The sequence below is a fragment of the Stenella coeruleoalba genome (assembly GCF_951394435.1).
Source record: "Stenella coeruleoalba genome assembly, chromosome: 6".
NCBI classification, from domain to species: domain Eukaryota; kingdom Metazoa; phylum Chordata; class Mammalia; order Artiodactyla; family Delphinidae; genus Stenella; species Stenella coeruleoalba.
Window position 1 is genome coordinate 18,119,919 of NC_137151.1, and position 25,896 is coordinate 18,145,814.

General features: G+C 41.3%; 1 protein-coding gene across 18 annotated transcripts in view; it reads right to left on the minus strand.

Moving 5' to 3' along the window:
- Nucleotides 1–25,896, minus strand: part of NCKAP5 (NCK associated protein 5) — a 1,134,964-nt gene that overhangs the window by 508,377 nt on the left and 600,691 nt on the right. For 2 of the 18 annotated variants that reach the window (XM_079924715.1, XM_079924717.1), the window contains exon 1: nucleotides 21,305–23,111. The exons of the other annotated variants lie outside the window; for them this stretch is intronic. In XM_079924715.1, coding sequence (XP_079780841.1) covers nucleotides 21,305–21,352 — 48 coding nt within the window. In that variant the 5' untranslated portion in view covers nucleotides 21,353–23,111. Of the gene's footprint in view, nucleotides 1–21,304; nucleotides 23,112–25,896 lie in introns of those variants that run through there. 18 annotated transcript variants of the gene reach the window in all.

Here is a 25,896-nt window from a genome sequence, read left to right on the forward strand (position 1 = left end):
ATTTTATTGTTTTGAAAAGAGCAACTCCACTGTATGCTTTGACTCTTGGTTTTCACACTTCTGTTGTTTAAAGAAATTTTTCAAGATGTGCTCCCAGAGAATATAACTCAAAAGATGTAAATGTGGCCCAGGAATTTCCATATTAATGAGCACTTTTAGCTGTTCGAAATGCTGGTGGTTTTGTATTTGACCCTCACTTTGACAAACACTAGGATAATGTACAAAAGAAAAATAAAGCACGGAAGAGAAACAGAGATTTCATGCTATTGATTGAGCAGTTGTAAAACCACTGTTAAATAGATCCTATTAATAGAAACACTTGTTTAATTATTTTTTTCATTAAAATAATCCATGTAATACAGTGAATGAAGGTATTTGCCAACTGAAAAAAATGATCCTCCATTTGCCTTATAAATCCCCCCATATAACTGAAGGTATTCTAGCTAATCCTTTACCTCATGAATCACTGAGGGGTACTAGTATGGTTGCTATATGACATAAAACACTTGATGCAATTCAGCTAAAGGGTGGATGTGCTCCTAAATGAAAGAGGCTATGGGTAGCCAGAGAGAGGAGTATTGATCCATATATATATATATATATATACAAAGCTAGGCAAAATTCAGACAATTATCCTTTAAAAAATTTAGAATATTCCATCTCTCCTTTCAGTGTGCTTTCAGTTAGGGAGGCTTTCACTGGAACCTATTTGAGGCAAGTGCTGAGTGTATTTGCTACCATTGTGTTCTTTGATCTCAGTATGCTGGATGCAGCTGTAGAAACAGGTAATGTGGGCAAGTACGAAGAAAACACACTGCTGCCTGCAGATAATATTTTTCTGGGCTGTGAAGGGAAATCCAAGATCAGTACCAATTTTGCTCCATTTAATTTTAAGAACATGAATAGAAACACACACTTCAATCTTCAGAATGGAAGTTTCACCTTTTGAACTCACTTTGAATTATGAGTTAAGAAAATTCATGGTGCTGTATTCATTCATTTGCTCGTTCAAAAAATACCACTGAGATTTTGTGCCAGACACATAAATAAGGGGCCACCTATTCTAACAGTAGCATCCAGGTGTCCTATTCACGCCTCTGAAGAACTGAGCTTCTCTAGTCTCTGTTTCCACAACAACCCCTATTACCTCATTTCCAGATTAACTCTACCACTTGCTCATCTGTACACCTTCAGTATTGGGGATCTCGATCCACCTTATATTCAATCAACAAAACAATCAAATATAATTTAGATCATTAGCTACTGGTTTAATAACACAAGGTACCTCAATGATTATCAATCATTCAATTAATCCATCATCAGCTAAAGTTACTGCGAACCTACTGCTGTTCTAGGCACTTATCTAGGGATGGGGGGGAGAGGGAATACCGAACAAATACAACATTGGCCTTTAGCTCTTAAAGACTGTGGGGATAATGCCCCCCAAAGATGTCCATGCCCTAATCCCTGGAATCTGTAAATTTATCAAAAGGGATTTTGCAGATGCAATTAAGGTTACAGACTTTAAAATAGGGAGATTATCCTGGATTATAAGGATGAGGCTAATCTAATCCCATGAGCCTTTAACAGAGAATTTCTCTGGTTCGAAGCAGAGACATGAGACAGGAGGAGAAGTCGGAGAGCTTCCAACTGAAAGAAGGGTTCAATGCACTGTTTCTAGCTCTGAGACATAGGGGTCCGCGTACTAGGACTGGAAGGAGGCCTCTAGGAGTTAAGGGTAGCCCCCAGTTGAGACAAAATGAGGCCCTCAGTCCTACAACCACAAGGAACCCTATCCTGCCAACAACCTGAATGAACTTGGAAGCAGAGTCTTCCCAGAACCTCCCAATCAGATCCCAGCTGACCAACTCCTTGATCTGGACCTCATGAGATCAGGAGCAGAGAGACCAGTCAAGGCAACTCAGACTTCCGACCTATGGAACCTACAGGAATATACCTATTACTATAATCTGCTAAATTTACATAATTTTTTATGGCAACAACAAAAAACTAATATAAAGAACCTATGATGATCTATATGCAGGGCAGTGCTACTCTGTAAAGCAACACATTCCATAATTAAGTAGAGTCTGGTGAGATGCAGTCTGGTGAGAACCACTGTAACAGTTCTGGAAGTTCTGGAAGGATTTGGAGGAGAAAGAAGTCAGTGCGACTTGTAGAAGTCACGGAAGGTTTTGTGCAGGAAACAGAACTCGAATTGGTTGAATAAAGAAAAGTGCTAGATAAAGAAGAAGGGGGCATTTCAAAAAAGTGAAACCACATGGCAGGGGCAGGAGCAAGCAAATTGGGATGACTGAAAAGAACAGCTCAATTGGACGGGCAAACATCGGTCAGCATGGATCGTAAGGCTCATGAATTAAACAGTGGTTTAATTATTCACAGGGGTCACCCTAGGCCAGAGTTGGGATGGGAAGCAAAGGAAAGAGAAACTGTGCGGGCACGTGATGGGGGTAACTGAGCCCCATTCCCCATCCTTTCTTCAGTCAGAGCATTTCCATGTTAATAGGTTTTACAGCAACCATACTCCAACAAAAATTAATTTAAAAAGAAATAGGTTTCACATATTGGATTTCTGGGTAGGACTGCATTTGAAAAAAGATTCCATGGCTGTGTTAGTTTGCCAGGGCTGCAGTAACAGAGGACCACAACATGGGTGATGCAGCACAACAGAAATTTATCCTCTCACAGTTCTGGAGGGCAGAGTCTGAAATCGAGGTGTCAACAGGGCCATGATCCTTCTCCAGGTGCTAGGGAAGGACCTGTCCTAGGCCTCTCTTCTAGCTTCTGGTAGTTCTCTAGCTTGTAGTGGTGTAAGTCCAATCTTCACATGACGTTCTCCCTACGTGCATGTCTATGTCCAAATCTCCCTTTTTTATAAAGACTCCAGTCATTGAACTTGGGGTTCACCCTACTGCTTTAGGATCTTATCTTAACGAATTACATATTCAATGACTCTATTTTCTTTCTTTTTATTTAATTTATTTATTTTTGGCTGTGTTGGGTCTTTGTTGCTGCGCATGGGCTTTCTCTAGTTGTGGCGAATGGGGGCTACTCTTCGTTGCGGTGCGTGGGCTTCTCATTGCTGTGGCTTCTCTTGTTGCAGAGCATGGGCTCTAGGTGCGCGGGCTTCAGCAGTTGTGGCACGTGGGCTCAGTAGTTGTGGCTCGTGGGCTCTAGAGTGCAGGCTCAGTAATTGTGGCGCACGGGCTTAGTTGCTCCGCGGCATGTGGGATCTTCCTGGACCAGGGCTCAAACCCGTGTCCCCTGCACTGGCAGGTGGATTCCCAACCACTGCACCACCAGGGAAGCCCCTCAATGACTCTATTTTCAAATAAAGTCATGTTCTAACCTGGGGGTTGGGTTTAGAACTTCAAAATATGAATTTTGGAGGGAGGGGGCACAGTTCAACCCATTACAATGGCTAAAATAAGGTTTGAGAACTATATGTATCAAATAACAACTCTGACCAGCACTGAAATTCTTCCAACCAATAACTTACTTTCCAATGTGTCCAGATTGGACTGTTTAGGCATGCAATTTACTCATCCTTCCTCCTACTTACTACCTCCTTGCTCGCTTAAAACTTTCTATATACAGTTCCAAGGCTGAGTCCCAGAGTTTTCTCCTCAGGAAAATTCCATCTGATAATCTATTTCTAGGAAGGCTACTGTTTTACATATTATATTAGTAATAAACTCTCTTATGCTTGTGGATAAACTGCTTAATAACCACTGCATTGACATCCTCTGTGAGACTGGAGTCAAGACCCATGACTCAACCTTCTTGCACCTAAAGCCGTGTTCTACGCTCAGCATGAACCCTATATGTGCTCACTGAAAACTGGTCTACCTAAAAATATATCCAAACACTACACATCTAAAAACAGTGACTTCACAGCTAAATGTAGACTTTGTCCCATAGAAATACACTTCTGGCCCATTTGTAATGCAAGCATATGGGTCCTTCAGCGTGCCAACCACTTTGGCAAATACTACCTAGTATCCGAGTGCACACATGTACACACTGCATTTGCAACACTACTGTTGACGCTCTTAGACTCAGCCTTCCAACCAAAGCTGGAAAAGCGCCACCTAGCGCTCCGACGTCAGCATTACATGTCAGCACACTACTGAGCAAAGCACAGCAGTCTCTGGCAACTAGCATATTCTTCAGGTGAAAATATAAAGACAGAATCCCATTATAAGATTAAGTCTTAGAAGCTCTCAAGTGAGATTCAAGTTTAGAAAAGTAATTGCACCCCCAAAGCTCAGGCTTTCTGAGAAAGATTTACTTTTTTTTTCATGCCAGCAGGAAACTAGGGAGCCCCAGAACTATGCACAAAGGCATCTTCTTCGACAAGCACCAAGGACCTACAGCTAGGGTGAAAAGTACAAATCCGTCTTAATTTCCTGGAAAACCCTTGAAATGTAGGTTCAGATTCAAGGGGTTTCACACGATGCCCCCCCACCCCCGGCCCCCAAGGCATGATTTGGATGAGATTTGCACTGGCTCCTTCTTGTACTTACTTTGTGCCCTCTTGCAGAGTTCATATACAGAACCTATAACTAGGCGTCCACCACTTTTGAAAGCATATGTTCTTCACAACCATACCACTAACCTCAGAAAAGTTGCTCTACATAAATAGACAAAAGGCCAAGAAGAAACATTTTTTTAAAGTTTTAGATAATTTCTATCACAGCCAAGGAGTAGGGTTAGCAGAGACTTTATTTTTTGTAAGAAGTCATCTAATTACGGCATTTAAAATTCACATAAAGCACTGTGCTAAAGATTAAAGATCTGCATGGAAAAATATTTTGAATTAAAAAAGGACTGCACCCACATTTACAAGAGTTATAGCATTTTAAGTTGAAAAGGGATTGCTCTATGGAAAGTAGAAGTATAAATACAATACTTCAGGGCTTCCCTGGTGGTGCAGTGGTTGAGAGTCTGCCTGCCGATGCAGGGGACACGGGTTCGTGCCCCGCTCCGCGAAGATCCCACATGCCGCGGAGTGGCTGGGCCCGTGAGCCATGGCCGCTGAGCCTGCGCGTCCGAAGCCTGTGCTCTGCAATGGGAGGGGCCCCAATAGTGAGAGGCCCGCGTACCGCAAAAAAAAAAAAAAAAAACAAAAAAACTTCACGCCAAAAAGGAGTACAATGCTTATTTATCCCTGTAAATATAGTGTTACTGTGAGAGGAAAAAAACCAAAGTGATTGCCTTAAATCCTTTCCTGAACACCCTCAGGACTGTGACTTATTACTCTAATCAAACCTCCACACTGGATGCCCCAGTTTTACTCTTAAGGAAATGATGAGGTTCCAGGGCAGGCCACCCCAGAATGCGCTGCTTTCTTCAAGCTGAAGAAAATCAAGGCCCAAGAGACCCAAGAATAGAGTTTACTTCTCCCTTAACTGCGTAAAGGAATGTAGATAGGGGGCCTGTACCAGGAAGAGAGCTATTACCAGAGATAACGTCTTACATCAGAAAGACTTATCTGCACGACATGGAAAATATTTGTTTACCAAACATTTTCTTTTCCCATCTTCCTGGAATCCTCTTTCCTCCCCTTTGAAGTCTCAGACCCCTAATCCCTTCTGCTTAGCTCAGGATGGCAAAGAAACCTCATTGCCTGACATTTAAGCGTTTCACGTCTTTGTGGGACTCTCATACATATGAAATTGGCTTTCTTTTTCTCATGTTAATCTGTCTTATGTCAATTTAATTGTTAGACCAGCCAAAGAACCTAGAAGGAAAGAAGGGGAACGTTTTCTTCCCCGACAGAAACGTTGACTTGGGACTTCCCCGGTGGCGCAGTGGTTAAGAATCTGCCTGCCAACGCAGGGGGCACGGGTTTGTGCCCTGGTCTGGGAAGATCCCACATGTTGCGGAGCAACTAAGCCCGTGCGCCATGACTACTGAGCCTGTGCTCTAGAGCCCACGAGCCACAGCTACTGAAGCCTGTGCCCCTAGAGCCCGTGCTCCGCAACAAGAGAAGCCACTGCAGTGAGAAGCCCACACGCCGGCCGCAATGAAGAGTAGCCCCCGCTCACCCCACCTAGAGAAAGCCCGCGTGCAGCAACGAAGACCCAAAGTAGCCAAAAGTAAATAAATAAATACATTTATTAAAAAAAAAAGGAAACATTGACTTGACTTCCTTGATGCAATACTTTTTTTTTTTAATTTAGGAAATATTCAAGTCTTTATGCCTTCACAAATATATAGTCCTTTAAGAAGACAGGCTAGGAAACTGAGAGCTTTCAAAGCCACTTGTGACTCCTCTTAAATTACTTTCTGCCGTTAAAATAACTGTGTTTGTAATCCTAGTGTTTTTCAAGAGTAGGGTCCCCCAAACAGTCATATGTTACTGTTTGCCACATAAGAAAATGAATTATTGTGAAGGATCAGTGACATAAAGATGGCACTAGAGGACCAGGGTGGTGTTTTCAGTTCCATAAAAGGAAAGTATAGAAGAGAACTGCCCAAGGAAACTCAGGTATTATGCTACATCTCAATGGAGGCAAAAAATGTTCTACCTTTATATGTTTGAAAAAGACGATTAAATTTCAAGACATGTAAAAGCAAGAAAGAAAACACCTCCAACACTTTGAAAACCTCAGGGGGAATTAAAGGGCTATCACTCCAGATGACCACATCCTAGCATGCTGGCTGTCCTGCTTCTGCCCGTGTGATTGGTCCTAAAGGCCGCACATACACTGCTGTTTTCAGATCATAGTTGTTTCTTGTGCTTTAACTTAATCGCCTCTATTTGTAGAGGTACAAGGGCACTGAGCTCAAGTCCTCATTTATCAGCTGCTCAGAAAAGCCTGATGTCATGGGAATCCAAGTATTCTTGGGTTCCTGAGCTGAAACAGACAATAACAGAGGCCCACAGGAAAACGGGGACAAATATTTCACTTGCCAAAAGTTCTGACATCTTGAAAAACCTTACTATCATGTCTCCTTACCACTGGCAGTTACTGGTCAACACTCAGGCCAGCTTTATATTTTTTGCTGGAGTAAAACTTCAGAATAAAAATCATTTGGGGGCTTCCCTGGTGGCGCAGTGGTTGGGAGTCCACCTGCCGATGCAGGGGACACGGGTTCGTGCCCCGGTCCGGGAGGATCCCACATGCCGCGGAGCGGCTGGGCCCGTGAGCCATGGCCGCTGAGCCTGCGCGCCTGGAGCCTGTGCTCCGCAACGGGAGAGGCCACGGCAGTGAGAGGCCCACGTACCACAAAAAAAAAAAAAAAAAATCATTTGGCACTGAAACTCTAGAATGCATAGCTTCTGCCCGAGGAATTTTATAATTCAGAGAGGCTGAGATATTTACCCATGTATTCTTGAAAAGGTTTAGTGAGCAGGAGAGTTAAATTTTGTTGTTGTTGTTTATTTATTTCAACATTTTTCATTTCCTATTGACCTCTATTCTCATTTCAAAGGCATTTTTATTTTTATTTCTCAGTTGCCTTAACATCTTAACTTTTACTTTCTCTGTCAAGCAGTAATTGCATTAGATGAATTCCAAAATTCAAAGAATGCTGTTATTTGGAAGCAGCATTTTAAACTGGGTAAGAATCTTTTCTTGTGTATCTAGACTGAATAATTTATCTGTTTTTTAAGTTTAGCTTCTCAAAACTTCAGCATCTTAAATATGGACATATCTCAACTGAACAAAACAAGCATCAAGTGAATACGTACCTTAAGCACAGCAATTGCCTAAGAAAACAGACAACCTAACAGAAGTTAGGCATGGCAAACAATGAGAGAACAACTCCAAGCCCTCAGGCGAGAACTCAATCTCTAATGTCTCATTGTGTACAGAGCCAGGCTATGGGAATGCAAAGCATGGAGAAGCTCCCCATGGAGGCAGGTAAACCTTTTTTTCATGATGGATAAATTAATCCCTTTCAACAATCTATGGCGGCCCATCCACAGAAACAGCTATCGTGCCAAATGGTGTAAAAAGTTCGTCAGCCGAACTGCTGCTTTGTTTCCATTATCAAAGACAGTCGGCCCTCCACCCCTGCGGGTTCTATTCAACCAAGTGAGGTTCCTGTACTATGTTTATGACCCTCTGTGGTTGAACTCGTGGATCCTGAGGGCTGACTCTGGGACTTGAGCATCCATGGATTTTGGTACCACAGCGGGTCCCAGAACCAACCCCCTGCAGATACTGAGGGATGACAGCATAGCTCACGTCCACAGGAGGAGGGAGGCCAGTAGAAGGTAAAAACCTGGGCTCTGGCTCAAAAGCTGAGCTTGAATCCAGGTTCTGCCTGCATCTAGCCATGCGACTTGGTGAGGTTGTTTAATCCTGGGTATCTATTTGCCTCCTTTTCCTTGTCTCTGCTGAAGATTCAATAAAATAATACCAGGGCACTAAGCAAATCTAATTTATGATTATGTATTCCTGTTGTTATACCTTATAACACAAGTGTATAAACGCAGAGTGGAGGTTTTGCTAATTGTTTGGTATGACTCTGCTCTGCGACTTGTTTATTACCATCCCCACTGCACCTCAAGTACCCATTCCTGGAAGTTCTCCCATGTGGCTTACAGACTTCCAGCCTATTTAAACAACCACACTCAGGTCTGGCTTGCCCAAATTCCTAACCCCCTGCCCTCCAGTCTCCTTGGAATCCCTTCTTTCCATGAATCTGCCCAAATCAAAACTTATAGCATGTGGGTTAGTACGTCAGGGTAGCCCTAAAAACTGGAAATAACTTGTGTTAGAAGACAACTGTGGGGAAAACATCTTAACGTGAAGCAATAAGCTGCGTTTGGATGCCTAAAGCTATTCCTGCTCTGAGGTTTATTAGCCCATCTGTATGAACATGCCCCGATGTGTGGTATTAAGAGGTTTGAAAAGAGACTGGATAATACTAAGTGTTGACAAAGTCATAGAGCCCTGGTTGTCCAAGGAGGAGGTTTTGCCTTGCTCCCCTCCTTCGACTGATATCTAGATTTGTCTGGAGACATTTTTGGTTGGGGGAATGATGCTACTGGCATCTAGTAGGTAGAAACAGGAATACTGCTAAACATCCTACAGTCCACAGGCAGCCCCCACTCAGCCCCAACAGAGAATTATTGGCCCCAAACGTCAATAGCACTGAGAGTGATAAACTCTGATGCAGAGTAGATGTAACTCTCCTACACTGCTGGCGGGACTGCAAACTGCACCCCTGCTTGGAAAACAAGTCAGCATTCTATGGTAATGTTCAAGGTGCTCATAGCCTGTGACCCAGAGATTCTACTAGGGTGTACCTTCAAGAAACTCTTGAAAGAGTCATGTTCACTGTTATTTGTAGAAGCTGCCCAAAATTCTATTAGTAGTAGAATGGATACCTTGTGGTACATCCATGTGAAGGAGAAATGCCACCTGCCGTATCGGTAAACAAAGGATGTTGCAGTCATTAAGCCATCACATTACAGCCACCGGATGGTGAGTCCTGAGGGAACTCAGGATGGAAACAGGATGCCCGCCATCTAGCGGTCAGTCACTGCAGCCACCCCCAGTGATACGCCCTGGGGAGACTCAGGATGAGAAAACCCAGGATACCAGCCCCAGAGAGCTGAGGTGCCCATCAAAGGAATGATTTCAGTGAGCCCACACTCTTGTCTCTTTCCATACATTGAAAAGCGCTAACCTCATTAACTTGAGATAAGTTAATTCATTTTCTTTAATTAACAGGAATCTTTTGATTACTTTGCTGCAAAAACTGCTATATATCCTGGCTTCCCTCCTTGCCTCTTCAGAGCAGTCCGTCAGAGTGATCTGAAAGTCCTGTCTCCCAGGCTTGAAGACCTCAGTGTCTACTGAATAAAACATAACTCTCAACTTTTAGGTTGTGCATTTTTTTTAGTCGACATCCATGCAACATTAAACTACCTAGCCGTGAAAATGAATGGACTACAGTTACATGCCTTGGGAGAGAAAGAGAGAGAAGCGAACTGACTTTCTCAGCAGAAGGGAACTACAGAAAAAAGAGCTGGGGAGAGAGAATGGGCAGAGGGTCCAGGGCAGACAACAGAGACATTGGCTTCTGGTGGGTCTAAAGCCCTGGTGTGTGAAACAAAGATGCCTCTCTGGTGTCACCAAGATCCAGGGGTCATGCCTTTATGATCACCTGCCATCCCTGGCACCGAATGCCACTCTCCCCAGTCACCTTCTAATGCTTAATTAGCTCCTTAGGTACCTTGGTGCCCAAAGAGGCAGAGCCCTGGTAAGCCTTTTGTTCTTATGAAGGCAAGATCGTCCACTACAAAAATGACTAAACTGGGCTCTGATTTAGCCATTCTCTTTTCAGTTTAGTTTATGTAAAAAGTTATATTATTTCTTTGTTAATTCCATTAACTCATCAGGCAACAGATGTTCAAATGCCTACTCTATGCTGGATGCTGTGCTTGGTGCTGTATAAACTGTGGGGATGAAAGAGACGTGGTCTCTGCTGCCCACAGATGCCAGACTAACTGAGGATCATGCTCTGGCAGTAGCAAGTGGGGTACCATGGTGGAAGGAATGGGGTGGGAGGCATCAGGGGAGGACTGTCTGAGGAGGCAGCGTTTACAGACCTTCTACTGAAGGATGGAAAAGAGCCAGCTTTGCAAAGAACAGGGAGAGGAACATTCCAGAGAGAAGGAACTCCGAAGTTTGGGAAGATAAGAAAACATTAAAACTGTTACTTTACTGCAAGGTAACTTCATGGAAGTCATTTTACCTGGTTCATACTTTACCGAGATGTAATCGTAATTTACATTCAATTTAGTGTCTCGTGTAACATTGTGTCATGAATAATTTTTTCATGTTGCCACACAGCCTTCTTAAAATTTAAATGGCTGCATGATACATCACAGATTGGCTATGCCATCTTTTACCTGAACGCTGTCTTGGTTTCTAAGTCCTTTACATTACTTATAATTTGTTCCCCTTCTGAAGAGGGCTGAAATATAGGGTTTTTGTTTTTACATCATTTTTCCCTATGTCTTTTGTATTATTGCCCTAGGCTACTCTCCCCTATCTTAAATTTAAACACAGATACACATACTAGGATAATGATGAATGTTTCGTTCCTGATTCATCTTAATCACTTTTATATTTCAAGTCCTCAAGTTTAGAGGATAGCTCACATTATCCAAGCTATGTCTATCGTTTGAGTATAGTTCTGAATTCTCTTTAAAATTCATCACATACATGAACTGAACTACAGCTAACAGAAAGACTTTAAAACCTGAAATCTGGTTTCAGGAGGCTGACATTTCTCCAGCTTATGATTTAAAATACATTTTCCCTTTATGTAGTCTCTGGCAGTCAACCTTACATATTGCCCCTCTGAGATGGTTTACAATCAGCAGGCCACATTATATATAACAAGATTACCTGGAATTGTCTCTGAATTAAGGACCACTAACCTGAATCATGAGCAAATTCAAAATTTCAGTTCAAATGCTTTCCTGTGGCTCCAACCCCTTTGGGGTCTTGAGGTTAACAGGTTGTGGTCTGTAGAGAAATCTCCCCCCCACCCCAAACACTGGTCTCATTACAGAAATCCACTTACATAAAAGCAATAGAGTTGGCATGTGATAAAATTTAAGTCCTCCTGTGGTGATACAAATTTCAAGGGGCAATACTCAGTATTGGGATGACAGGTGATAACCTGAAAAAAACTATCACCTGGCCTGCTTGGCCCAATGATCTGAAAGTCACTGAGACGTGGAAGGCAGCACAAGGATTGAGCTATCATTGAGAGATCTAAGATAAATCATTGGAATGCATCATATCTGTTGCCATCATTAAGAACAACCCCAGTGTGGATAATTTCTGAACGGCATGGTGAATGACGCAACCATGATCAGAGCTTATATTTGCAGAGTTCTTCAGAGTACGTAACTCATATTCATATATCTGACCCTCCCACCCTGAAGGGTTTGTAGGACAGAAAGCCCTGTTATTTTATAGATGAGAAAATGATTCCTTTGCAGTTAAGAGATCTGCCTGAAGTAGTATATAGTGAAGTAAAGCAAGGAACTCTGATACCCTGATGCCAAATCAACAGTTCTGCACCATATGATACGCAGGATCAAAGCACACTGAACAGGAATTCATTTCTAGTTCAAGCTTTGGCATGAACTAGCCATTTTACCTTGGGCAACTCGAGTAACATTGGGCCTTAGTGTCTTTACTTGTAATAGGATAACGTTTGATCACATGACCTCTAAAGGTTGAAAATTCAATTTTCTATGAAAGAATTTTCTTTTTATTTACATGAGAAAAGTGTCTCTCCAATACACATTCTTGCTCTCTACCTGCTCACCAGTTACACCCCTGCCCATGACAAGTTTATATAAATATGATCTGATTCAATGTCAGCTTCAATGTCATAAGAGTAAGAAGAATAGTAATAACAGTATAAATAGCTAATTTTAATCGTGTGCTTGCTCTGCGCAAGGCACTATTTTAAGTATTTTATACGACAAGTCATTTCATCCTCATCATGGCCTTAGAACTAGGTAACATGACTATTTCCACTCTACGATTAGGAAACTCAGACCTAGAAGAGGTAAAGTGATGTTTTCAAGGTCGCAAAGCTGGAGTCAAGATTCATAGACAGCATGGTTCCAGAGCCCATGCACTCAACAACCACTCTGTGAAGCCACAGTCCTTGACTTAATATTTTGTCAAACTAGTCTTCAAGAGTGAACTTCAACTGATATAAATTTCTTGACCACAGATCTTGCTTGAATCTACCTTTTCTAGAAAATACCATATTCCCATGGTATATGGAATCCCCAGCAAGAGTCCCCAACAAGGTTTACCCTAATGGGTTGCTTCCTATACATTCTTGACAGAGATGTTGTACCATTTGGGGGGACTCTTCCATTACAGGGACTTCCCAAACCAAAGGGGTTGTTTGAGCAATGGCTCAATGGAGGAGATCCACGGCAGTGTGGAGCCCTCAGACCGGGTCCTCCCCCTTGCCTGGTTCCCTTCCTCTGCTTCCCCTGCTGGACCTTCTGGAGAACGCACTTCCTCCTTTGAGTCAGTCGAGAATCACCGAGTTCAGTTTGCCCTAACTTCATTCTCTCCTAGGAGGGACTTTGAGACTCGACCCTACGACCCCAAAACAGCTTCCTCTTCTTTCACTCCAGGAAGAAAAAAACCAAGATATTGATACAATATACATATTTTTATTATCTATGTTTAATATTCACTAAGAGAATTTTTCTTGCACTTTTGTACGGTCACACTTACTCTTTATGTGAATGGTGCAACTTTCTTTCATAGCAAGGAGACCAAGACTACTCCTCAAAGAGTAGACTGGTTCCTCAATGTGTGGTCCAAGAGTTTACCCAGCCCCTGTACTTCTTTCTTGCACCATGGACAGTACCCCCATCTTCTAAACACAGCCCCTCTCTAAAGCTGCCCCTCTCTCCCAGCAACCCTGACGTTAAGGGGCCACATTAGTCAATCTCTCCATTCTTTTTCAATATCCTTGTTACGTTGTAGAATCCAGCCCTGGACCCAGCATCCTAGCATAAGGATAACTACATAAGAAAACTATACCAGCCCTTGACATTAGCAACAGATGCATACAATAAACGTCATAAAGGTGGGGCAAAAAGACTTCTGAACAATTCTCAGCCATCTTGTCCAACTACCCTGACCTTGAAATGCCAAAGTTCACTGCAATAAAGAGCGACAGATCAAACGCTCTGGCTGCTGTTCTGTTTCTAGAATCCCACCACCACCCTGATCTTGAAACCTCCAACGAGATGTGTGACAGTAAATCTCACTCACACTAATCAAGATGGAAATCTTTTCATTCCCAATTAGGTCCAATTGTGCAGATAAAGCGGCGCATCTGTTTGCCTTTCAAGAAGCTCTCCCAGGGGGCTGGGGAGCTTTACTGACATAACAACTACATGGTTTGTCATCTATCTCTTCCTCTCAAAGAGCGATTCTGCCATCTTTTATCAGTGGTTACACACAGCTTCCCTTTTGTGACAGTATTAACGCAGGACTGCTGCTATAAGTATCCAGCCTCTGCTTGCCACTTGCAAGGACGTCTGATGAGAGTTTATCAGGACTGCTGAGCCCAGCGCTTTTATGTTAAATTGGTTCCCACTTACAGTTGTTAGTGTGTGTGTGGGAAGCCCACACCTGCACGTACATCCGGCCAGCTCCCCACGAGTGCTACCTAGAGCAGTGGATATCGTCTGTTTCCAGTTAGAAAATAGGATGGCTTTTGTGCAGTTCAAAAACGAACGCTGGGCTTCCCTGGTAGCGCAGTGGTTAAGAATCCTCCTGCCAATGCAGGGGACACGGGTTCGAGCCCTGATCCAGGAAGATCCCACATGCCACAGAGCAGCTAAGCCCATGCGCCACAACTACTGAGCCTGCGCTCTAGAGCCTGCAAGCCACAACTACTGAGCCCATGCACCACAACTACTGAAGCCCACGTGCCCCTAGAGCCCATGCTCTGCAACGAGAAGCCACCACAATGAGAAGCCCGCACACTGCAACAAAGAGTAGCCCCCGCTCACTGCAACTAGAGAGAGCCCGCACACAGCAACGAAGACCCAACGCAGCCAAAAATAAAATAAATTTAAAAATATACATATATTTATAAAAATAGAAACAAAAAACAAGAACAAATGCTATGAAATAGACCTGGCAGAGCTCAGAGGTAACAGCAAATATCTAATGTTGCTGCAAGAGGAAGAAATTAAGGGGTTACCAGGCATAAGGCATCACTGTGCATCTTAGGTTTGCTTGCAAAGCAATAAACAAGCCCATCGATGCAAAAAATGCACTATATTCCCAATGTACAGTAGAAAGAAACTGCAATAACCAGACACTGACTTTCAGAACGTGTTTCCCCTTGGATGACTTCTTTTTAAATAATTTTAGTCAGGGCGTATGATAGTCTAAATAAATCTTAGCGGTTCATGCAAAAGCAATTCTCTTCAAAATGGCTGGAAAGACAGGCATGTCAAAGGCGAAAATACTGGGGGAAATGTATAATTTCATTGCCTCTGGGGACTTCTTGTAAAAATGGAAAGCATATAGTTGGGAACTTGGGCTTTGAGGTCAGAGAGAGTTCAAAAACCACCTTTGCAACTTCCTAGCTGTGGGACTTGGGCAAGCTATTTAACTTCTGTGAGCTAGTAGAGAGCAGTATTAATAATAATAGTAGTCACCTCCATGGATTGTTGTAAAGAGCTTGTACAGAGCCTTGCAGAAAAAATGTCCCACAAATATTAGTCCTTGTCACCATTATCCAGTGTATACTGTGCTTGCTGTCACTGTGAGTTCTCAAATAACTCTGCAATGCTTATAACAAGGGATTCTGCTCAGTGGTATCAACCCTACTGTCATGACTTTGTTATTCAACTCTATTCATATTGTTGTAATAGGTGGGGAAAACAGAGAAGGAATAGCTAATGTCTGACTCTACTGAGAAACTCCATCCACGTCCTGGCAATGATGGGAACGTGCACAGCCTATTTTACAGAGGCTTTTGACAAGACTCCATCAGGGCCACGGAGCCATGGATGAATCACCTGCAGCCACTTGTATTCTTCTTTTCTAAACTTCCTTTCTGTATTGTCTTTTTTGAGGTCTCACTTTATATATGTTTTCTTGTGGGCCCTGAGCCACTTCTCAACATAGGAATAACCTCTCTCCGGTTCTCTTCAAACCATAACCATCCGAATAGCACTGCCATGTTCGTTCCACCGCTACTCACAACATCCAAGATACGGAAACAACTTAAATGTCCACCTACAGATAAAGAGATACAGAAAATGTGGTGTTCACACACAATGGAATAGTATTTAGCCTTAAAAAAAGAAGGAACTACAATATGGGATGAACCTTGAGGACATTACGACTAAGTGAAATGCCAGTCACAGAAAGACAAATAATGCATGATTCCACTTATATGAGGCAAACAGCATGGTGGTTGCCAGGGGCTACGGGGGTGGGGGCAGGGGAAGGTGGTGGGAATAGGGATTTGCTAATCAACCAGCAAAACGTTTCAGTTAAACAAGACAAATAAGTTCCAGAGATCTGCACAACACTGTCTATAGTCAACAGCTGTGGACTGTCATTTAAAATTTCATTAAGAAGGTAGATCTCATGTTAAGTATTCTTAGCAAAATTAAATTAAAAATGAAACTATGCAACCATCTCCTAGTTTAGTCACTCAGATGACAAGCTTCCTAAGTCTAATAAAATAATCTAGTATACATAGTTAAATGGCTCCTGATACATGAATATATTACCATGCTGGAAATATTTACAATTCTAAGACTCTCTGAAGTAAAATGTAATAATCCAAATACATTAATTTTTCACACTGGAATTTCAGACTCTGGAGCCGGTAGGTAGAGAGAAGTTTCTGGCAGGATGCTTTTGAAGGCCTACCTCAAACTGTGAGACAAAGGCTACAACCTATTTTTCATACTGTGACATCAATCCCACAAAAGAAGAGAGTCGTTTTCATGGAATGATAAGGAAAAGTAAGCTATTATATGCTTAATTAGAGATCCAATCCTTTTAATCCAACAGAGCTGTGATTCCTTAACTGAGTAGAAATGTAGGCTTTGGAGAAAAAGAGTGCAGCTTTTTGATCTTTGTTGTTATCTTTCTTAGTTTATTTTTGCTATTATTGTTTTAATATAAAAACACATTAAGACATAGCTCCTCATTCCAGGGCTGAAAGTATCCTCATGACATCAGCCTCTGGTGCTGGTCTCTGAGCCTGTATTCCTCCCACTCCAAAGGCTAGATCTGGTGCCACGGTGCTCAGAGCACCTGCCCCATGCATTCTATCCAGAACTTGCTGAGAAAAGAACTCAACATGGATTTTAAAATGAATGTGGCTCCCTCTTCTGGTGGAAAGCCTGAATCAATACTAAAATCTGAGAAGCCTCCATCTCTCTCAGCTCCAGAAATATCTGTCAACACAATAGCCCCAACAAGTGAATCAGACAACGTCAGCGCCTCCATAGTTCTTGTACTGTTTTCTGATACTAATGCTAATATGGCAAAGAGAGGCATAACTGAAATATAGTAACAAGGAAGGGAAAAAAGAAGACCTGTTTTGAATAGAGAAAAATGAGACACTAACAAAGGAATTCTCCAAGGGCTGTTTAAAGAAGACATTTGGGGTTAAAATAAATCTTTTTCTTCAAATAATAAGAAATAGTAAGAAACAGTCTTTTGATCCTAGGGGCTCTTAAAGGGGAGCCATACCTATAAAGGTGTAAATGGATGTAGAGATTGAGAGAAGAACTAAATACTGCTTTGAAAAATGACCATTAACAGAACTCTTCTGGGACCAAGTCCATACGTCAATATGCCTATCTGACATCCTGATTCTTCATGAGGTCAAACCTACAGCATTAAAAGCACCTTCCATCACATACTTACAAGGAAGTTTTATGAAGGGAGGCTTTGGGAAAGAGCATTTTGTTCATCAGAGATTGAGACTCGAGCCCCAGTTATGTAATTCTTTAACATTAAGCCAAAAATGTAGGCAACCATAGCGTGCTGTCCATTACCTATGCTTATGTGAATTTCAACAGCAACACAAAATGATGTAACGGTGATGCGCAAACATGCTGCTTCCAAAAGAAATCCTAATTGGCTGAGCACGACAGAGGCCAAGGAATGGTTAAACACAAAGCAGAACAAAACCTAAACCATTACACTCCAAACAGAAGAGCCTGTTTAGATCCCCGCCTTCTGTCTTTGAACACTTCATTGATTGCTAAATTATATTCACTCCTGAATGAGCCCAGTGTTTCTGGATCACAAATCCTGCCACTTGCTAGAGGCTATAGCCCAGATTTATCTTATCTTTATGAAAGCGTTTCAGTGCTGGGAGCAATGCCCTGTGCTTCCATGCAGAAAGTTCAAGTTCAGGAGAGCAGAGGGCTCCGTCCTCCTGCCAGAGGTGACCAGTGAAGACCTGGGTGCTATTGTGTTTGGCCTCTGAGGATGGCTCGCCCGACTCTCAATGAAGATTAGGTAAACTCCCTATTTTGGGAAATAACAGGAGGTAGGACATGGGATATTGCCAAAGACAACTAGGGTAGATGTCCTATTTTTCTGTTCTTTCCTGTTAAAAAAAAAAAAGGGCACGTTGCAACTCTGGGGGGAGCTGGAAGAAAGGGAATGGATATGGAAATATCAAGCATCATTCATAACCACATATGATAGATGTACTAGAAATATGGAAACTAGGAAAAGGGATAAAAAGAACGAAGAGAGGATAGGAAAAGATGCACTACATTTTTTTTTTCAGTGATAAAAATGGATGTAATTCACATTGGTATAACACCATTAACTAAAGAGCATATTTGAATGTCATCAATTATTTTTTTTAATTATATCCTTCCTCTGTTCCAGGATCCCACCCGGGACCCCATGTTGTATTTATTGGCATGTCTCCTTAGTCTCTTCCAGTTTATAACAGTTCTTCGGTCTTTCCTTGACTTTCATAACCTTGAGAATTATAAAGAGTACAAATCAGTTATTGTGCAGAATCCTCGATTTAATTTTTTCTGATTTTCTTTTTCATGACTGGAATGAGGGTATGTATTTTTAGGCAAGTAAAACCACAAAAAAAAATGTTCTCAGAGCATCGTATCAAGAGGTTCGTGATGCCACTGTCTTAATACTGGTGATGTGGACCTTGATCATTGGTTGAGGTCTCTCTACTGTAAAGTTGCCAACTTCCCTTTGCATTTAATATATACATACCTTGGGTGAGATACTTGGAGACTATGCAAATTCTATTTTTCCCTCAAACTTATGTCCACTAGTTTTAGAATCCCTCTGGAAAGACTCATGGAAATTTATTCTATTCTACAGAAAAATCCAATTCTGAGCTTATTTATATTATTTATTTTGCTGCTCGTATTTCTCCAGCTTTGGCCATTAGGAGCTCCTTCAGGTTGGATCCTGTGTTCTACTGAGAAATGTTCATTTAGTGGAGGCATTTCTGTGCTTTCTGGCAGAACAATATATTTCAAGTTCATCTTGTGTTTCTACTGCTCCAGCTCTGGAGTCAATCACTCCTCCGAAGAGTCTCAGTTCAGTTTATTGGAGAATGGTATTTAGAAATCAAGATTTGGGCTCTAGTTGTGCTCACTGGGACCAGAATGCCGTTGCTCTAAGTTCCTTCAGTGGACAGAGGTGGGAAACGGATGTATATATGGTAACGTATGCAGAAGCACCTATCTATATTTCTGTTTATATCACCTGTGTGTACATATTTGTGTGTGTGTGTGGGGCTGAATATGTAAAATGTGTATGTATGTATGTGTGTAAATGTTAAAAATGTATATATATATATCAACACACACAAATATGAAATCACTCCAGATCAATTCATAGACATCTTCTTTGTTCGTTGTTTTTGCTCACAGGTGCAGAGTACTCCGCTGGGTGACTATACTATAGGTCATTTAACCAATCTCCTATCTATGGGCATTTAGGTTGTTTCCGGTATTTTGGAACCACAAAGCATCCTGAAACGAATAACCCTGTGCGTGTATACTTTTATATTGTTGCAGGTGTATCGTAAGGGTAGATTCCTAGAAGTGAGATTGCTGGGTCTGAATGTAAGTGCATGTGCAATTTTGTCAGATGTTACCAAATTTCGCTTCAGAAGGAAAGCACCTATTTGCATTCCCACTAGCAATGGACAACAGTGAGTTTCCTCCAGCCTCACCAACAGAATGTGCTGTGCTATTATCTTGTTTTAACCACTTTGATAGGTAAGAAATAGTACCTCAGTGTTGTTTTATTTTGCATGTCTCTGATTAGAACTGAGCTTGAACATTTTCTTCATATGCCTGTGGGTCATTTTTATATCATTTTTTGTGAATTACATGTACATGTCTCTTTCCCATTTCTTTCTATTGGGTTTTTGGTCCTTTGACCCTCGAGTCTTAAGGATTTTTTATGTCAGGTATATTAGCCCTTTGTTGTGATATATATATTGCTAATGTTTTGCCCCAGTGTGCCAGTTGTCTCTTGACTTTCTTTATAGTGTTTTTGGTCATGCAAAAATGTTTAATCTGTATGTGAAATGTATCAGCCTTTTATTTCATCTGGAGTTTGAGTCATAGTTAGAAAGCCTTTTGCTAAACATCGTTGAAGAAAAATTCATCTGGGTTTTCTACAAGTACTTACATAGTTTCATGTTACATTTAAGTCCCTAATCCATTTAGAATTCACTGTTATTCACAATAATTTAAAGAAACAAGGCTTTTTTTGGTGGTGATTTAAGGCCCCTTATCCAATTATTCTCAGACCACTCTGAGAATCGCCTTGATTTTTCTACTCTGACCTAAACCAAGGCTAACTCCAGTGTAGATATTTAACTTGGAGTCATTAGTTGGAGAGAAACATCTGCAGCTTTACGCAATCCAAACAGGTTTTCTTCTTTCCCTACCCTGTCTCTTCTGCTCCGTGTCTGCCTCTGTCTCTCCCTCTCTCACCCCACAGATGGGAAGCTAGAACTCAAACGCGATAAGCCTAATTGGGTTTAGAGGCAATAATGGAATGATTTCCTGACAGCCCATCCTTTACTGGAGGATACACTCTAAGCTCCATATACCAGCCCTCATTGTGAAGGACGAATGCCAGGGACCATGGTAAATCCATTAATAGGACTTGCTTCCCATTATTAGCACCATCTGAGTCTGTTAAAAATCTTAACTAGGAGTTTAATTTCTCTACAGAGGGCTTTAAATTAATTAGGGGTTTACATGCTAACAAAGAGCCTGATGTATCCATAAATCAATCCAGTAGAGAAGGACTACACAGGGAGGACATCTATTCAGTGGAGACTCAAATCCAGCATCCCTGTCGGGCTCCCAACAAAAGGGTGCAGGTGTGGAATAGGCCACTGTGACAAGGAAGCCCCAATAATTATTTTGCATCACTTACACCACAGCAGGTAATATGGCAAATCAAAGTCCCAGGCGCTCAGCAAGTGAAACCCATGTTACCATGAAAGCCGCGTCACACGGCTTTAACCACTACAAACGAATGGCTACAACACTGTGATTTATTTTATACCAAGTCCAGGAATTAAAAGGATATTGATCAAAATGATCTCCTTTTATCCCTTTTGTTAGGAATAGAAAGTAACAGATAGAGCCACCTTCTTTCTTTTTTTTTTCACGCACCAAACATCACTCCAAGAACCTGTCAAATTGCTAGTGCCCTTTATTAAGTACACTTGCTTTAAGGTTTACACTTACATTCTGTTCTTTGGATAGAATGTTACTCATATTCCTTTTGTTAAACATGGGACTTGTATTTTTGAGCCGAGCGTGTGATGATGATTCCCAACCGCAAACGCTTCCAAGTGACAGTTTTGTTTCTTTTGTGTCATTTGTTTAGAAAACACCTGATGGACAGAAGCAGCCACAGATCCACTTTTAAATGGTTTTGTATTTCACTTGGGCACAATAATATTCACCTCTATATGAAAAGCACGAATGTATGCATAGGAAAAAAAAGACTTTTTAAAACCTATTAAAAAAAACTAGTTTCAACGAGGATTTACAGTCTCTTTGCAATATTTCTCTTTGTAGTAATTTCTTTGTCCACCCAGCCTGTTCAGACCCCACTTCCTCTTCCCCAACCACAGGCGTCTGAAGCCCATGTGCCAGAAGCAAATATATTTAAGTCTACATAAATAATATCCTATAACGACTTGCTCTTTGAGTTGAACGTTTTGTTATCACATCAAACTCTCTACTCCTCCAAAATGGTAAGAAATCAGTATTTTTAAGATAGGAAACCAAAAAGTCCCACTATAAATATAACATCTCAAAAGTTATTGTGGGTTAAAGCTAAATACTCCAGGTTACAGGTGATTTAAGTTTGGAGAGAATGGAGTCGACACTGTAAGGATTTTAGTGACACAGGAGGGTTTTTTCCCTGTACGTATGATACGAAAAGCTTCCATACGTTCCATGTTTTCCATCTACCCATGATCACAGCATTTTGTTAGGCTAACAATGATTCAGACCCTGCAGAGTTCATTGCCACGGCAAGTACAGAAAAGAGAAAGAAGGAACGCCGTGAGCCCAAGAACAGGGACTTAGTCACTTTCCCTGGGCCCCTCCGCCCCCCTCCACACTGTGAAGAAAAATCTGAGAGTTAGAGGGGCTCCAGAATGCACTGCCCAAGCCATCCCTGTGCAGCTCTCCTCAGCCTCACTTTACCCTCCGCAACCGCACAGATGTTCTCAGAATGCAAACACACAACTATGCCAATCATTTAAAACCAAACCAAACCAGACAACTCTTCCTCTAATCCCATACCTCCTTCCAGCTAGCACTTCAATCTCAAGCTGCTTTTCGTATGACAAGTTTGTGGAAGACTGGTCTGTATTCAAGGTCTCCATTTCTGTCCCTGGTATTTTCTAGTCTAGATTTCCATACTCGTGAGGCTATAATAAGGCACCTCAACACACCCACAGGGGTGTCAGAGGCGACCATATAGGGAATGAGGACTTTCATCCCCATCAGGTGGCCACGACCCTCACCATGTAAGTGGAGACCCTCTGAGAAGCCTGGACTTCCACCTCTACCCAGCAGTAATGAGACCCTCACCCCTACGCCATGTCCCACTGCGGTGGTGTCAGAGGAGGCCTAGTGGAGAGATGGCATTTTTCACCATTGCTCAGTAGTAATGAGGCCAAACACCCCTAGTGCCAGAGGAGGCCATGCGGGAACAGTAACAAGGCACTCCCACGCCTCGCCCATCCAGAGAGGATACTGGTGGAGGCCTAGTAGGGAGCTGGAACTCCCATCCCTGCCCAGCAGTAGTGAGAAGCACCCCCTTGGCCGTCAACGGAGGCTGATGCGGAATCTGGACTTCCTTGCTAACCTGGCAGTTAACTGCCCTTCTCCTGCTGGGCAGCGTCAATGGAAGCCAGGCAAAGCAGAAGGTTCAAACAAGGGCCACAGTCTCGTAACATAATACAAAGGTCCAAATGTCACTGAAAAAAGGTACTCATCATACAAAAACCCAAAATCTCAAACAGAATGAAGAAAGACAATCAAAAGATGCCAACTCCCAGAAGACAGAGATGTTAGACCTACCTGACAAAGATCTTAAAGTGGCCGGGGTAAACATGCTTCAATGAGCACTTATGAACATGTGTGGAACAAATGAAAACTAGAATTAGCTTATTTGCCTTAGCAAGGAAACAGAAAAGTCTCAGCAAAGAAATAAAAGATATAAACAAGAACCAAACGGAAATGTTAGAACTGAAAAATTCAATAGGCAACATGAAGAAGTCAATGAATAAGCTCAAGTGCAGAATGGAGGCCGGGGGAAAGAACTCGAAGATAGAAAATACACAATCTGAACAACAGGGAGAAATGAAACTCAGGAAAAGTATTAAACAGGACCTCAAGGATGTGTGGGACACTAACGAAGGGTCTGCCTTTTATGTCCTCAGAGTCCTGGAAGGAGAAGAGAAAGAGGATAGGGCTGAAAAAGCATGAAAAATATATAATAATAATGGGTGAAAATTTCCCAAAGCTGACCCAAAACATAAACGGATAGATTTAAGAAACTGAGTAAATCCCAAATACATAAACCCAAAGAAATCCAGCTCAAGACACATCATAGCCAGACTTCTGAAAATGAAAGGCAAAAGGGGGGAAAAAAAAGTGCAATGCCGACAGGGTAAACTGATTATAATTAGAGCATATGTCTCATCAGAGACCATGGAGACCAGAGGGAAACAGCCCAATATTTTTCAAGACAATGTTGGAAAGAAAAGAACTGCCAACCCAGAATTCTCTATCCAGTTAAAATATCCCTCAGGAATGCAGGGGGAATTAAGACATTCTCAGATGAAGGAAAAGTGAAGAGAATTTGTTGATTCACCATTTAGACATTTTTTCTTTAGACAACTTTAGACGTTCTAAAAGAATGTCTAAAGTTCTCTAAAAAGAAAAGAAATGATACAAGAAGGAATACTGGAACATCTGGAAGGAAAAAAGAACATGGTAAGCAAAAATATGAATAGATACAATAGACTTTCCTTCTAATGAGTTTTCTAAATTAACATTTGACAGTTGAAGCAAAAATTATAATACTGTGCAATGTGGTTTTCAATGTTTGTAGAGGAGATATTTAAGACATTTATACTTAAATGGGGGAAGGTAAAGGGACATAAAGGAAGGTAAGATTTCTGCACTTCACTTGGTAAAATGATGACATCAGTAGACTAACAAGTTATGTATACATATTGTAATACTCAGAGGAAAAGTTATACAAAGAGATAAAAAAATTATTGATAGATCAAAATCATGTAACAGTATATTGCAACTCCTGGGTTATTTACCCCAGAGAGATGAAAACTTACATTCACACACAAACCTGAATGTTTATAGCATTCGTAACAGCCTAAAATTGGAAACAACTCAGATGTCCTTCAACAGGTGAATGATTAAACAAAAAAGTATTGAGCAATAAAAAGGAATTAACTCTTGATACGTATAACCACCTGGATGAGTCTCCAGAGAACTACTCTGAGTGAAAAAGATCAATCTCAAAGGGTCACATACTGTATGATTCCATTTATATAACATTCTTGAAAAGACAACACTATAAAAATGGAAAACAGATTAGCTATTGTCAGGGGTTAAAGAGGGGATGGGAGCAACAGGGAAATAGGTGTGGCCATAAAAGGAAAACATGAGGGTTCCACGTGGTGATAGAAATGTTTTGTGTCTTGACTGTATCAATATCAACCGATACTGTGATTTTATACCATTTTTTTATGAGATGATATCATTGGGGGAACTGGGTAAAAGTACACTGGAATCTCTCTATATTATTTAGTATAACTTCATATGAATGTATTAGTTCTCCAGAAATAAAAAAGTTTAAAAAACAGAGAAATTATTAATTTTTGTATGAAGATACTTTTGCTTCTTTTCAAACACCCTGAAATCAGTGTGTTTTTGTGAATAGCAATTAAGGTTTGATTACATTTGTAAAGGGAAGTAAACATATCAAAGCTAATCAGTTACTCATAGCCTCTGAGTCACATGGTATTTTATCTTCTGATTGTAAAAAGTAAATGTCTGATTTAATTCCAAATTGTATTTAAAAAGACAAGTTTCCATAAAATACTGGTATATTTTAGTAGACAATTAAGCATACTGAAGATTTCTTATTTACAAAGTAAACTGGTGGCGGCTTGGTTACAGCTGATAAGGGGAACCTGATGCTACATTCACTGTTTTTAAATTTAATACATTATATATATAATATTATATACATACATATATTTAGTATATACACTAAGGTTAAAAAAGGGCAATTTTTCTAAGGCTCTTCTTTTTTTTTTTTTTTTTTAACTTAATGGAGCTAGAAGAGGCACTGGCTCTCTCTGAGATGGGTTTGAAAGTGGTTATCCTGTATCTGAAATTGATCAATCATTTAGGTCTATGTACCTCAGTTTACACATCATCAACCAACAGAGCCCTCGCTCAGCAAATATAACACTGTAATTCTAATAGAATAAAATGTTTATCCAATAACTGAGCAAATATCTTCCTCTAAGACAAGGACTTTGAAATGCATCTTATTCCACACATAAGGTCTGGACGATATTTAGCATAGGGGACATACAAATCAGTCTCCAGCTTCCTAGCTTCTTACTTTGTATAACACATAGGAAATGAACATACCACCACCCCCCCCCAGATACCAACAAGTACAGTCATCCTGCCAAGGACACCAATGTTAAGACTGCTATTTCTAGGATTGCCAGGTTCACTTCTCTCCTGTGTTGCTAAGTGCTCCTATTATCTGTCCT